We start from the raw sequence: 15,358 nt of genomic DNA on the forward strand, positions 1-15,358 counted from the left end.
ATAGCGTCCCCAAAAATGCAGCGTTAGCAGGATCAGCCCCGGCACCTGCCAGCCCCTGCGTTTAGCTCCTATGCGCACCCCACCCCCCCCCTTATATGCATTATCTTGGTGAGATTAGATAATGTAAGGGCAGAGGAGATATCTAGAGTCTGATAGACCCCAGATTTCGCAAAAAAGAATATATGACAATGCCCATTGAAGTTATAGGGGATATTTGCAATCCCTGTGACAGCATTAAAAGTGATAAAAAGAAAAATGAAAGGTACAATGTAAAAATAATTTTAAAAAAATCAAAATAACAAAAAAAAACCACCTGTGTGCGCGAGCGTTGGCCCTGTGCCGGTATGTAAACAGTGGTTGCACCATGCATGTGAGGTATCGCCACGAACGTCAGATCAAGGGCAGTAATTCTAACACTAGACCTCCTCTGTACATCTAAAATGGTAGCTTGTAAAGACTTTTAAAACGTTGCCTATGGATATTAAAAACGTATGCAGTTTGTCGCCATTGCACGGGGCATGCACAGTTTTAAAGCATGTCATGTTTGGTATCTATTTACTCGGCATACCGTAATCTTTTATATTTGACCAAATAATTGGACAATATATTGTGTTTTTGTGCATTAAAAGTAAAAAATATGTATTTAAAAAAATTGCGTTTGAAAAATTGCCACACAAGTACTATGTGAGATAAAAAATTTCAGCACCCACCATTTTATTCACTAGGGTGTTTGCTTTTAAAAATATATAATGTTTGGGGGTTTAAATTAATTTCCTATCAAGAAATACTGATTTTTTTTTTTTCATGTGAACAAAAAGTGTCAGAAAAGGCTTGGTGTTCATGTGGTTAGAAGAGTGAGTGATGTGTGGCATAAACTTCTAATGCTGGGCATAAAATGCCCCCACCCCGCAAAACGACCCCTTTTTGGAAAGTAGACACCCCAAACTATTTGCTGAGAGGCATGTTGAAACAATAGAAGAATTTATTTTTTTACCACACGTTTTTGGAAAATGACAAAAAAAAAATTTTTTTACACAAAATTGTCACTTAAATGATTTATTGCTCACACATGCCATGGGTATATGTGGAATTACTCCCCAAAATACATTTTGCTACTTTCCCCGAGTATGGGGGTACCACATGTGAGAGACGTTTTGGCAGTCTAGCCAAGTACAGGACCCCAAAATCCAATAAGCACCTTCAGGCTTTTAAAAGGCTTTATTTCCTCATTACACTTCCAGACTACCCATCACAGTTTCAGAGGCCCTGAAATGCCAGGATAGCACCTAACCCCCCAAAATGACCCTTTTTTGGAAAGTAGACACCCCAAGGAATTTGATAAGAAGCATGGTGAGCATTTTGCAGATCTCATTTGTTGTCACAAGTTTTTAGAAAATGAAGAAAGAAAACAAAAACATATTATTTATTTATTTTTTATAATTCAAAACCTTGTGAGAAAAAAATGAGATCTGCAAAATACTCACCATGCCTCTTTTTAAATTTCCTGGGGTATATACTTTCTAAAAAGGGGTCATTTGGGCGGAGGTTTGGTGCTATCCTGGTATTTCAGGGCCTCCAAAACTGTGATAGGTAGTGAGGAAGTGAAATGAGGAAGTTACGCACCTTCAGGCTTTCAAAGTGGTCATTGGATGTCAGGCTCCTGTATGTGGCTAGTCTCACACATGTGGTATCCCCATACTCAGTAGAAGTAGCAGAATGTATTTTGGGGTGTAATTCCACATATACCCAAGGCTTGTGTGAGCAATCATTTAAGTGACAACGTTGTGTAAAAAAAAATGTTTTTGTCATTTTCCAGAAACTTGTGGGAAAAAAAAAATCTTCCATGGACTCAATATGCCTCTCAGCAGATAGCTTAGGGTTTCTACTTTCCGAAAAGGGGTCATGTTGGGGTGATTGTACTGTCCTGGTATTTTAGCACCTCAAGAAATGTGATGGGATGTCAGAAAGTAAAAGCTGTATAAATTGAAATATCTATACCATAGTTTGTAGACGCTATAACATTCACACAAAGCAATCAATATACACTTATTGGGATTTTTTTTACCAAAAACATGGAGCAGAATACATTTTGGCCTAAATTTATAACTAACCTTGAGTTTACGATATATTTTTTATAGTCGAAAGTAAAAAATATAGTTTTTCTTCCAAATTTTTGGTCGTTTATTGTTTATAGCGCAAAAAATGAAACATGCACAGGTGATCAAATACCACCAAAAGAAAGCTCCATTTGTGTGAAAAAAAGGACGTAAATTTAATTTGGGTGCAACATTGCATGACCGCGCGATTATCAGTTGAATTAGTGCAGTGCCGAGCAGCAAAAAGAGGCGTGGTCATTAAAGGGGGTAAATTCTCTGGAGGGCAAGTGGTTAATCTTTTGAGCTTTTTCTTTGACATGTCTGACCAGGAGATCTTAGAGCTTGGAGACATACAACCTTATGGGTCCTACATTGTGGGTCCTTGGTTGTTGTGATTCTGAGAATAAAACCTCTGATTGATCAATGCACCCATAGAATCTGTTTTTACTTTAGTTTTCCTATCAGGATCTGGTGTAGAGAATTGTCTCTGCAGCATTGTATGGGGAAGCCGTATACTCCCTTGTGGCAGCAGTTTGTAATGTCTACAAGGAGAAAGATTTAGTAGGTCCTATAATGAAAATGTCCTTTAAAATGAAGTAAACCTTTCACTTTAAATGTGATCTTCCTGAGAACACGCTCTCATCAACTTTACCTAATATTAAAAATGATTTTAAAATAAACCAAGCAGAATGTATTTATTAATATAGACAAATACATCTACATACAATATAATTACATTGACCCTGACACCAAACTAAACTACATTAAAGTCAGCTTATGAAAGAACATGTATAATATTGATCTCTCTGGAAGGTGGTGAGTGAAATCTTCCCTCTCTGGAAGAGTGATGGGTGGCTCTGGTATCTGACACTTTAGGATGTTTAGAATACTTTCCCCCCTCTGGTAACTGTGGTTCCTCCTCACTAAGTGACTACATTGTTCTGTAGTGATGTAATGGCTGGTGGGAAGAACCACTAAACCCAGCAAGGGACAAGGTTTCCAACAAATCCAAAATATCTGATACCAACAGTGTCCAGAGCAAAAATCACCCTCACTGTCCACCATCTTACTTTGTTCTAGAGAAGTAAGCATGAAACGTTTATATATAACAGTTAATTCTCAATACACTAGCAAAATACTAAAATGAACAATAATAGAGATAATGCCATAACGACTGGTAACCCAGTGTTGCTCCTCACATATTAGCGGATAACTGTCTTTGTATTCAGGTCAGGTCTGAGCAGAATTATGTAACATTTTGGGAAGAATATACAGCCAAGAAGTCCAGAACTTGAGGCCATTATAGCAAAAACCTTCACAGCCACCATGTATTTCCCTCTGGTGCTCAGATAGGCCGGGATCATGGCAATCCAGACACTGCAGAACACCAGCATGCTGAAAGTGATGTACTTGGCCTCATTAAAACTGTCCGGTAATGTCCTGGCTATAAAAGCGATAATGAAGCTCACAGCTGCCAGAAGCCCCATATATCCCAGGACTGAGTAGAAGCCGATAACTGAACCCTCATTACACTGAATGATGATCTTCCCCTGATAAGAGTGAGTGTCTCGATCCTGGAAGGGGGGAGAAATAGACAACCAAGTGACACAGATTATGACTTGAACCAGTGAGAAGACACAAATGATAAAATTGGACAGTTTGGCTCCCATCCATTTCCTCCAGGGACTCCCGGGTTTGGTGGCTTTAAAAGCAATACATACCATGATACTTTTGGCAAGTAGAGAAGAGACGGCAACTGAGAAGATGACACCAAAAGATGTGACACGCAGCATGCAGGTTACATCTACTGGATGGCCGAAGAACAAGAAGACACAGAGGAAGCTCAGCATGATGGAGACCAGGAGAAGATAGCTCAGGTTCCGGTTATTGGCTTTAACAATGGGGGTGTCCTGGTAATGTATAAATATCCTCAATATTAAACCAGTCAGAAGACAACAGAGGATGGAGACGGCTGAAAATACTGCAACAATGGTGTCATCAGTGTAGGAGAGAAATTCCACCGCTCTTGGAACACACCGATCCTTCTCTTCATTTGGCCATTCTTCATCAGGACATTTCATGCAGTTTTCACTGTCTGCAGGGAGAACAATACAAACACAATGAGCATCGGGGTCAGAGCTTAGAAAACAAATTAAAAATATGAATTAATTTAAGATAGATAGATAGATAGATAGTTATTATCTATCACACAGTTGAATGTGCCTAATGGGAAGTGCTAAAAAAAATGTTGGTTCCATAAGGACACAATAAAGAGTGAAAAGACGAAAAATAGAATGCACAAGAACTGTGTTATAGGCAGAAATGTGATAATTGGGAGTTTCAGTTTAAATTGTCAGAAAACCCTGATAATGAACATATTTTCTACCCTTGTTGGTTTGTTAAATACACAACTGGAAACATTTGTTATATCTGTAAAAGTGCAAATAAAAATACCTGTTGAGCATTTTTATTTTTTTATTTATTTTCTGTTGGTTGAATTGGATGGACTTTGTGTCAGCAATTCAAAATGGTCCTCAGTAGTTTGTATGGCCCCCATGTGCTTGTATGCATGCCTGACGTCGGGGGAGGCTCCTAATGAGACAACGGATGGTGTCCTGGGGTATTTCGTCCCAGATCTGGACCTGGGCATCACTGAGCTCCTGGACATTGAGGCATAACCTGGCAGTGTCGGATGGACCGAAACATGATATCCCAGAGGTCTTCTATTGGATTTAGGTAAGGCAAGTGTGGGGGCCATTCAATTCCTTCATCCTCCAGGAACTGCCTGCATACTCTTGACACATGAAGCTGGGCATTGTCGTGCACCAGGAGGAACCCAGAACACACTGCACCAGTGTAAAGTCTGACAATGGGTCCAAGGATACTTAATGGTAGTCAGGGTGTAGTAGAGGTTTTTGCGTCCCTCCATGGAGATGCCTCCCCAGACCCACCACCAAAATGGTCATGCTGAACAATGTTACAGGCAGCATAATGTTCTCCATGGCTTCTCCAGACCCTTTCACGTCTGTCACATGTGCTCAGGGTGAACCTGCTCACATCTGTGAAAAGCACAGGGTGCCAATGGTGGACCTGCCAATTCTGGTGTTCAATGGAAAATGCCTATCGAGCTCTATGGTGCCGGGCAGTGAGCACAGGGCCCACTAGAGGATGTCAGGCCTTCAGGCCACCCTCATGAAGTCTGTTTCTGATTGTTTGGTCAGAGACATTCACACCAGTGGCCTGCTGGAAGTCATTTTGTAGGGCTCTGGCAGGGCTCATCCTGTTTCTCCTTGTACAAAGGAGCAGATACCGGTCCTGTTGATGGGTTAAGACCCTTTCTATGGCCCTGTCCAGCTCTCCTAGAGGAACTGCCTGTCTCCTGGAATCTCTGCCATGCTCTTGAGACTGTGCTGGGAAACACAGGAAACCTTCTGGCAATGTCACTTATTGATGTGCCATCCTGGAAGAGTTGGACTGCCTATGCAACCTCTGTAGGGTCCAGGCATCACATCATGCTACCAGTAGTGACACTGACCCTAGCCAAATGCAAAACTCGGGAAAACCGTCATAAAAGATGAGTAGGGAAAAACATGTCAGTGGCCTCCACCTGTAAAACCATTCCTGTTTTGGGAGTTGTCTCATTGTTGCCGATCTAGTGCACCTGTTGTTAATTTGACTAACACCAAAAGGCAAGTAGGATATTTGGCGCACTTCGAGATGGAGTAAGGAGGTAGATGCGGCATACAATAATATGTATAAGCATATAATCAATGGTGATGGAATTAGGGGAAATAAATCATGAACAATATACTGGAATAAATACACAAATAAAATTGCCTTAGAAAGAGTCCTATTGGTAACTCTGATGCACCATGGAGTGGAGGCAGCTGGCCAATAACGAGGTAGAGAGGGCCTGTGGAAGATCAGGAAGAAAAAGGCGGCACCCTTTAAGTGCAGTATGAAAGGTTGTTAATGGATACAAAGTGTAGTAATACAGGCCACACACAAAGCGTAAGTAGGTTTGCGCTTGTAAAGTAATTGGTATCCGCTGTAGTAAAGGCGCGTGAAGCTTCTGGATGGATGGTGGTCTCCAGCATCTGGCAATGGTGCTGGTGGCTTCCAGCATGTCCTCCTAGTTTTGGGCCATGTGGAGGGAGCATGCATGCTGCAAACACGCGCCAACCCCTGACATCACGTGACCGGAAGTGATGTCTCAGCTGAGGGAATCCGAGAACCAGGAGAACGTGCTGGAAGCCACGAGCACCACCGCCAGATGCCGGTGACCATTATCCATCCAGAGGCTACACACTCCTTCACTACAGCGGATGCCTATTAATTTATATTAATGTGATTTTAGGGTGTAATAAATCTTTTTTTGTATAATAAAGTATATCTAATTTTGAATCAAAATATATGTGGTGATGTTTTATTAGCTGCATTTAAGTCCCAAGGGGGTAATTTTTTCTTGTATGTAGTAGTGTTAGTGGTGATAGTAGTATTAGCAGTAGTAGTAACAACAGCAAAATACAACCAGGCAGGGCTGACACCATTTCAATTCCCAAACTCCTGTGTGTTGTCAGCCTACACCAGTATGAGGAGCTAACTACATTTCTAGCAGGATCAACAAGTATCTTTCTGTACTTGCAGTGGCTTTAACGATATAAAACAGGAGCAATTATGGCGTAAAACCAAATCTCAGCAAGCTTTCACCCGTTATAAATCTGCTTTCTTAACATACAATTCCTCCCTCCATGCTGCCAAATAAGCCTACTTTGTCACTCTCATCATCAATAGCTTGTCATCCAGTCCTCGTCCTCTCTTCTCTACTTTTAACTCTCTACTTTCTCCACCTCTACCTCCACCCAGTACCTCACTCACTGCTCACGAGATTGCAAATCATTTCAAAAACAAGATTGACGCAATTCTTAGGGGCATCGCCACTGCACAGACATCCATCCCACTTAGCATACCTTATACTAAACCTCCCTCAACACTTTCCTCTTTTGAACTTGCTACTGCCAAACAGGTCACTAAGGTTTTCTCCAAAGCCCGTCTCACTACCTGCCCCCTGGATCCTGTCCCCTCACAACTACTACGGTCACCCTCTTCTTCCAGTCTATGCTCCCTCACTCAAATCGTCAATCTCTCGCTCTCTACTGGCACCTTCCCCTCCCCTCTAAAGCATGCGCACATCACATACTTAAAAAGCCCTCCCTGGACCCCACCAACCTGAACAACTTAAGACCCATCTCCCTGCTCCCGTTTACCTCTAAACTCCTAGAACGCTTAGTCTACAATCATCTGAGCTCCCACCTCACCGACAACAACCTTTTTGACCCTTTACAGTCTGGCTTTCGCTCACTCCACTCCACTGAAGCTGCCCTACTAAAACTCACTATGATCTACTAACTGCTAAAACCAATGGCCACTACTCCGTACTCTTACTACTTGACCTCTCTGCGGCTTTGGATACGGTTGACCATCCCCTCCTTCTCTTCAAAAAACTGCACTCTCTTGGCCTCAGAGACTCTGCTCTCTCCTGGTTCTCCTCCTACATATCGCAGCTCCTTTGGTGTAACCCATAACTCCGTCTCCTCTTCTCCTCTCCCTCTTTCTGTAGGGGTCCCTCAAGGTTCTGTCCTTGTACCCCTTCTCTTCTCCATCTACACCTCCTCCCTTGGTCACTTGATAAAATTCCACGGGTTTAAGTACCATCTCTATGCTGATGACACACAAATCTATCTTTCTACCCCTCACCTCACCCCTTCAGTCTCCTTCTCACCTCACCCCTTCAGTCTCCTCTCGCATTACTAACCTACTAAGTGACATATCGGCATGGATGTCACTCCACTTCCTCAAACTCAATCTTTCCAAAACTGAACTCTTAGTATTCCCCCCAGCCCGTACCCCCTCCCCTGACTTCTCCATCAAGATCAATAATACAACCATCAGTCCCTCCCCTCATGCCAGGGTACTAGGTGTAATCCTAGACTCCCATCTGTCCTTTCAGTCCCAAATCCATTCACTGTCCAAATCTTGTAGACTTCACCTCCGCAACATCTCCAAGATACGGCCGTTCCTAACCACGGAAACTACTAAGCAACTTATTCCCTCCCTGGTTATCTCTCGCCTTGACTATTGTAACTCCCTCCTCATTGGCCGACCTCATTGCAGGCTATCCCCTCTTCAGTCTGTCATGAATGCTGCTGCCAGACTCATCCACCTTACTAACTGTTCTGTATCTGCCACCCCTCTCTGCCAATCCCTCCACTGGCCTCTACTTAATGTCCTCCACCCCTCTCTGCCAATCCCTCCACTGGCCTCCACTCAGTGTCCTCCACCCCTCTCTGCCAATCCCTCCACTGGCCTCCACTCAGTGTCCTCCACCCCTCTCTGCCAATCCCTCCACTGGCCTCCATTCAGTGTCCTCCACCCCTCTCTGCCAATCCCTCCACTGGCCTCCACTCAGTGTCCTCCATCCCTTTCTGCCAATCCCTCCACTGGCCTCCACTCAGTGTCCTCCACCCCTCTCTGCCAATCCCTCCACTGGCCTCCACTCAGTGTCCTCCATCCCTCTCTGCCAATCCTTCCACTGACTTCTCATTGCCCAACGGATCAAATTAAAAACATTAACAATAACATATAAAGCCATTTATAACTCTGCCCCTGTCGGGGATCGCCGCGCCGCTGGGCTCAGCGCAGGCGCAGTACACCGCCCTGTGCAGGGACGCGGGCGCCGGGACCTGGCCGACCGCGGCAACCAGGTTCGCGCATGCGCAGTAGAGACCACGGGCGCGCGCCTGGCACCAATGACAGCGCAGGGCGGGATATTTAAACGGCCCTGAGCTGTCATTCAGTGCCTTTTGGTCTTTCTGAATCCTGTGTACCTGTGAAACCTGTGAAAGTAAGTTGCTGACCCGGATTGTGCCCTGACCTTGCTGTTTCTCCTGTTCTTGACCCTTGCTTGCCTGACCTCTCTCCTGAATGCCCCCTTTTGGATCTGACCTGCTGTTGCTGACCTGGCGTGTGACCCGACTATTCTTTGTCTGCTGCTCTGTACCGCACCGTCCCCATAGTTACCGACCCGGCTTGTATGACCTTGCACTTGCTCAGCCATCCATCCATCCATCCATCCATCCATCCCTCTCAACGGGGTCTCCAGACCTCCTCATACCTGGCTCTCTCCCGTGGGAGCCCCTGGCGAATACCCCTACCACTGACGGGTGTCCTCAGTAGTCACGACCTGGTCCCAGGGTACTCCAAGTCCATCCCCACCATCAGGGGCCCTGGTGAACAAGTACTCTGGGGCTTAGACTCCGTGCGCTGGGAACATCCGATCAGTGGAGTGCTAGTGGTACCGCCGGGCGGTCCCTTACAGTACCAAAAGGCCATGACTGAGCCTAGAGGAGGGCCCTCCCCGCTAGAGGAAATTTGCAGGCACCTAGCTAATTTTACGCAGGCCGTAATGGCCCTGCAGGACAGATGCATGCAGCTGGAGAATCGCTTCCAGACTTGCTCTATTTCTGACCCTGCCCCACAGGCCCCGGTTTCTGCCCTGGTAGCTCAGGAGCCAGTCTCAGGGGCTTCCGCCCCGCTCCCTATGGCGGAACCCCGAGTACCCTTACCGGAGCGTTTTCACGGGGACCGCACACGCTTCCGGTCATTCCGTGATTCCTGTCTCTTGTTCTTTGAGCTACAACCCCGTACCTTCCTGACCGAAAATGTGAAGGTAGGATTCATTATTTCACTATTGCAGGGTAAACCCCAGGATTGGGCCCACCGGTTAAGGGGAAACAATGATCCTCATCTGGGATCGGTCAATAGTTTTTTTTGAAGCAATGGCCATCTTGTATGATGACCCACAGCGGACAGCCTCTGCCGAAGCGACCCTATATGCGCTCCGGCAGGGCCGGCGGGTGGCAGAGGAATACGCCTCTGATTTCAGGCGGTGGATGGGGGACACACGCTGGAACGAGTTTGCTCTGTTGCACCAGTTCCATATGGGGCTCCCTTGAAAGATGAGCTGGCCCGGGTGGAGGTTCCCGAGTCTCTAGAAGACCTTATCGCCCTGACAATTAAAATTGACCGAAGACTGCGGGAACGCAGGCTTGAGAGGTCCGGCCAGGGTCGCGGAAATACCTGGGGTCCATTCCTAGGCCCCAGCCAATCAACCCGACAAAGCATCCAGAACCCACCACCAGGAGATGTTCCGGAACCTATGCAGATAGGCCTGGCGCGGCCTAAATTACCACCGGAGGAACGCCAGCGCAGACGAGCCCAGAACCTCTGCCTTTACTGCGGTGAAGCTGGTCATATGGTGCGATCCTGCCCACTGAAAATGAGTAAGTGCACCCGTTTTTCTTCCTTGTCTATTAGCAATACCTGTCCTTCGCAATACTTAGTAGTGCCCCTCTCCTTTCAGCTTCCAGGAAAGATCGTGGAGGTGACAGCCATAGTTGATTCGGGGGCATGCAGCTGTTTCCTGGATTTAGAGTTTGCTCACCAGCAGGGTATCCCTCTCCAACACAGACAGAAGGGCTTCAACATCTTTTTGGCCGATGGTTCCCAGATAAAATCGGGGGTAGTTAATCAGGAAACTCCCCCCATTGCCACTACCATTGCCAACCAGCACCAGGAATTCCTCCGTCTGGGCGCTATTGCATCACCTCTTTTCCCAGTCATTCTGGGGCTCCCATGGTTACGGGCCCATAACCCCCAGATTGACTGGGAAACCGGGTCAATCTCGTTCCCTTCCCCATACTGTCGGGAACATTGTCGCACTTCGGGCCCCGCAGGGCCCCGAGTTCTCCTATGCTCCGAAGGAGACTCCGATTTGAAACAGGTTATTCCCGCAGCCTATCATGGGTTCTCTATGTGTTCAGTAAGCGGGGAGCCGATACCCTGCCCCCCCACCGCCCGTATGACTGTCCAATCGACCTGTTACCAGGCTCTGAAATCTCTTTTGGGCGAATTTTCCCCCTATCTGAGCTTGAATTGGGGGCCCTAAAGGAATATATTGAGGACAGCCTCCAGAAGGGATTCATCCGCCCCTCCACTTCTCCAGCAGGAGCGGGAATCTTCTTTGTGGAGAAAAAAGACAAAACCCTGAGACCTTGTATCGACTACCGGGAGCTGAACAGGGTCACGATCAAAAATCGTTACCCGTTGCCATTGGTACCAGAACTGTTTCAGAGCCTAAAAGCTGCGGTTATATTCACAAAACTTGATTTAAGGGGGGCCTATAACCTGGTACGCATAAGAGAGGGGGACGAGTGGAAAACGGCCTTCCGTACCGGGTTTGGCCACTTTGAATACCTGGTCATGCCATTTGGGCTGTGCAATGCACCAGCCACTTTCCAACATTTCGTGAACGACATCTTCAGGGATTTTTTGGATGTCTTCGTTATCGTCTACTTGGACGACATACTAATTTTTTCACCCCCTCTGGAGGATCATAGGATGCATGTGGCAAAGGTATTGGGGCGGTTGCGGCAGCATGGGTTATATGCTAAGGCGGAGAAATGTTGCTTCGAGCAATCTAGCATCACGTTTCTAGGCCTGATTATCTCCACTGTGGGGGTCGCGATGGACCCCCAGAAGGTCTCTGCAATTTTAGATTGGCCTGAACCCACGGACAAAAAAGGCGTCCAATGGTTTATAGGGTTCGCAAACTTTTATCGGAAGTTCATCAAGAACTTCTCGGGTCTGGTCTCCCCCATTACTCAACTAACCAAACTTGGAACCCGGTTCAAATGGACACCGGAGGCTCAAGAAGCCTTCGAAGCTCTGAAAAAGCTATTTACCTCGGCACCCATCCTGGGCCACCCTGACGCGGCTCTGCCCTACATCTTGGAGGTAGATGCATCGGAGAATGCGGTAGGATCCATCCTGTCTCAGCGGAAAGGCACCAAAGAATTACTCCATCCCGTAGCATTCTTCTCGAGGAAACTCACCTCAGCGGAGAAGAATTACGATATCGGTGATCGAGAGCTGTTGGCTATCAAAGCAGCGTTAGAGGAATGGAGGTACCTGCTGGAAGGTGCCTCACACCCCATATTGATTTTCACAGACCACAAGAATCTGGAGTATCTGAGGACTGCCAAGCGTCTACGCCCACGGCAGGCAAGATGGGCCCTGTTCTTTTCCAGATTCAATTTTCATATTACTTACAGGCCCGGATCTAAAAATACGAAGCCCGACGCGCTATCTCGTATGTATGAGGACTCCGAAGAAGAACTGGTACCCGACACTATCTTGTCTTCAGGGAACTTCTTGGCGCTCCAGACGGACCTTCGCTCCAAGTTAATAGAAGCATCTACGGCCACATCAACCCCAGTTGGGGTGTCCCTCCAGAACAAGGGGGGACTCCTGTGGAAAGAAGATTCAATCGTGGTACCTGAGGAAGTCCGGACCCTGGTTTTGGGGCATTGCCACGATCACCCGCTGGCAGGACACTTTGGCCCAGTCAAGACTCTGGAGCTTCTCCGGCGCTCTTTTTGGTGGCCAAACATGGCTAAGGATTGCAAGCGCTACGTGAGATCCTGTACCATCTGCCAGAAGAGCAAACCATCGAGGAGCAAAGCCTGGGGGCTGTTGCGACCTTTGCCGATTCCCGAACGGCCTTGGTAGAGGATCGCGATGGACTTCATAGTCGAGCTCCCACCGTCGCAAGACCACACAGCAATTCTGGTGGTCATTGATCGCCTATCCAAAATGGCTCACTTCGTGCCACTAAGGAAGACGCCGTCAGCAGCTGAGACGGCGCAAATATTTATCCAGGAGATCGTTAGACTTCATGGAGTACCTGAGGACATTGTCTCTGATCGAGGGGTCCAATTTACATCTAAGTTTTGGAGGGCTCTGTGCAAGGCCCTGGACATCAAGTTGTCCCTCTCCTCTGCGTTCCACCCTCAGACCAACGGTCAGACTGAGAGGACGAACCAGACCCTGGAGCAATACTTGCGTTGCTACACGTCTTTCCTGCAGGATGATTGGTTGTCACTCTTACCCCTGCCGGAGTTCGCTTATAACAACGCAAGCCATTCTGCAACGGGGCAGTCCCCATTCTTTTCGAATTGTGGGTTTCACCCTGTCTTTCTCCCTGATTTGGTCTCTGAATGCCCAGTTCCAGCGATGCAGGATGCTTTGACCTTCTTCTCCGCTAATAACAAAATACTCCAGGAAGCCATCACTCGGGCCCAAGGGGGCAATAAGAAGGCGTTTAACAAGAAACGAAGAGGGGATTTGGCGTTGCGGCCTGGGCAGAAGGTGTGGTTGGCCACAACCAACTTAAAGATGCTTTGTCCCTCGAAAAAATTGGGACCTAAATTTGTGGGGTCTTTTCAGGTAAAGCGGATGGTCAACGAAGTAGCATATGAGCTTATCCTTCCGGACACGTCCAGAATTCATCCAGTCTTCCATGTATCCCTGCTGAAGCCAGTGATCCCAGATGCCTTCCCAGAATGAGAATCCAGACCCCCGGAGGCCATAACGGTCGAAGGACAAGAGGAATTTGAGGTGGAAACAATCCTTGAGTGCCGAAGAAGGGGGGGCCAGACCCAATTCCTAATTAAGTGGAAGGGCTATGGTCCAGAGGACAATTCCTGGGAACCGGCTCATAATGTCCACGCACCTAGACTAGTCCGGGAGTTTCTTCATGATCACCCGTGGTGGAGAGATCGGGTGGGCATCCGGAGGTTGCCCCTAGGGGGGGGCAATGTCGGGGATCGCCGCGCTGCTGGGCTTCGCGCAGGCGCAGTACACCGCCCTGTGCAGGGACGCGGGCGCCGGGACCTGGCCGACCGCGGCAACCAGGTTCGCGCATGCGCAGTAGAGACCACGGGCGCGCGCCTGGCACCAATGACAGCGCAGGGCGGGATATTTAAACGGCCCTGAGCTGTCATTCAGTGCCTTTTGGTCTTTCTGAATCCTGTGTACCTGTGAAACCTGGGAAAGTAAGTTGCTGACCCGGATTGTGCCCTGACCTTGCTGTTTCTCCTGTTCTTGACCCTTGCTTGCCTGACCTCTCTCCTGAATGCCCCCTTTTGGATCTGACCTGCTGTTGCTGACCTGGCGTGTGACCCGACTATTCTTTGTCCGCTGCTCTGTACCGCACCGTCCCCATAGTTACCGACCCGGCTTGTATGACCTTGCACTTGCTCAGCCATCCATCCATCCATCCCTCTCAACGGGGTCTCCAGACCTCCTCATACCTGGCTCTCTCCCGTGGGAGCCCCTGGCGAATACCCCTACCACTGACGGGTGTCCTCAGTAGTCACGACCTGGTCCCAGGGTACTCCAAGTCCATCCCCACCATCAGGGGCCCTGGTGAACAAGTACTCTGGGGCTTAGACTCCGTGCGCTGGGAACATCCGATCAGTGGAGTGCTAGTGGTACCGCCGGGCGGTCCCTTACAGTACCAAAAGGCCATGACTGAGCCTAGAGGAGGGCCCTCCCCGCTAGAGGAAATTTGCAGGCACCTAGCTAATTTTACGCAGGCCGTAACGGCCCTGCAGGACAGATGCATGCAGCTGGAGAATCGCTTCCAGACTTGCTCTATTTCTGACCCTGCCCCACAGGCCCCGGTTTCTGCCCTGGTAGCTCAGGAGCCAGTCTCAGGGGCTTCCGCCCCGCTCCCTATGGCGGAACCCCGAGTACCCTTACCGGAGCGTTTTCACGGGGACCGCACACGCTCCCGGTCATTCCGTGATTCCTGTCTCTTGTTCTTTGAGCTACAACCCCGTACCTTCCTGACCGAAAATGTGAAGGTAGGATTCATTATTTCACTATTGCAGGGTAAACCCCAGGATTGGGCCCACCGGTTAAGGGGAAACAATGATCCTCATCTGGGATCGGTCAATAGTTTATTTTGAAGCAATGGCCATCTTGTATGATGACCCACAGCGGACAGCCTCTGCCGAAGCGACCCTATATGCGCTCCGGCAGGGCCGGCGGGTGGCAGAGGAATACGCCTCTGATTTCAGGCGGTGGATGGGGGACACACGCTGGAACGAGTTTGCTCTGTTGCACCAGTTCCATATGGGGCTCCCTTGAAAGATGAGCTGGCCCGGGTGGAGGTTCCCGAGTCTCTAGAAGACCTTATCGCCCTGACAATTAAAATTGACAGAAGACTGCGGGAACGCAGGCTTGAGAGGTCCGGCCAGGGTCCCGGAAATACCTGGGGTCCATTCCTAGGCCCCAGCCAATCAACCCGACAAAGCATCCAGAACCCACCACCAGGAGATGTTCCGGAACCTATGCAG

At 48.1% G+C, this 15,358-nt stretch overlaps 1 protein-coding gene across 1 annotated transcript in view; it reads right to left on the bottom strand.

The window, feature by feature from the left end:
- Positions 1-2,772: 2,772 nt before the first annotated feature.
- The window catches only part of LOC149452308 (vomeronasal type-2 receptor 116-like), a 139,938-nt gene continuing 127,352 nt past the window's right edge, over positions 2,773-15,358 (bottom strand). The window contains exon 6 of the mRNA XM_089689527.1: positions 2,773-4,191. Within this exon, the coding sequence (XP_089545653.1) occupies positions 3,299-4,191 (893 nt within the window). The 3' untranslated portion in view covers positions 2,773-3,298. The remainder of the gene's footprint in view (positions 4,192-15,358) is intronic.

This window comes from Staurois parvus, unplaced genomic scaffold (assembly GCF_062004578.1).
Source record: "Staurois parvus isolate SC_StPar_1 unplaced genomic scaffold, SC_StPar_1.0 ptg000483l, whole genome shotgun sequence".
Taxonomy (NCBI): Eukaryota; Metazoa; Chordata; class Amphibia; order Anura; family Ranidae; genus Staurois; species Staurois parvus.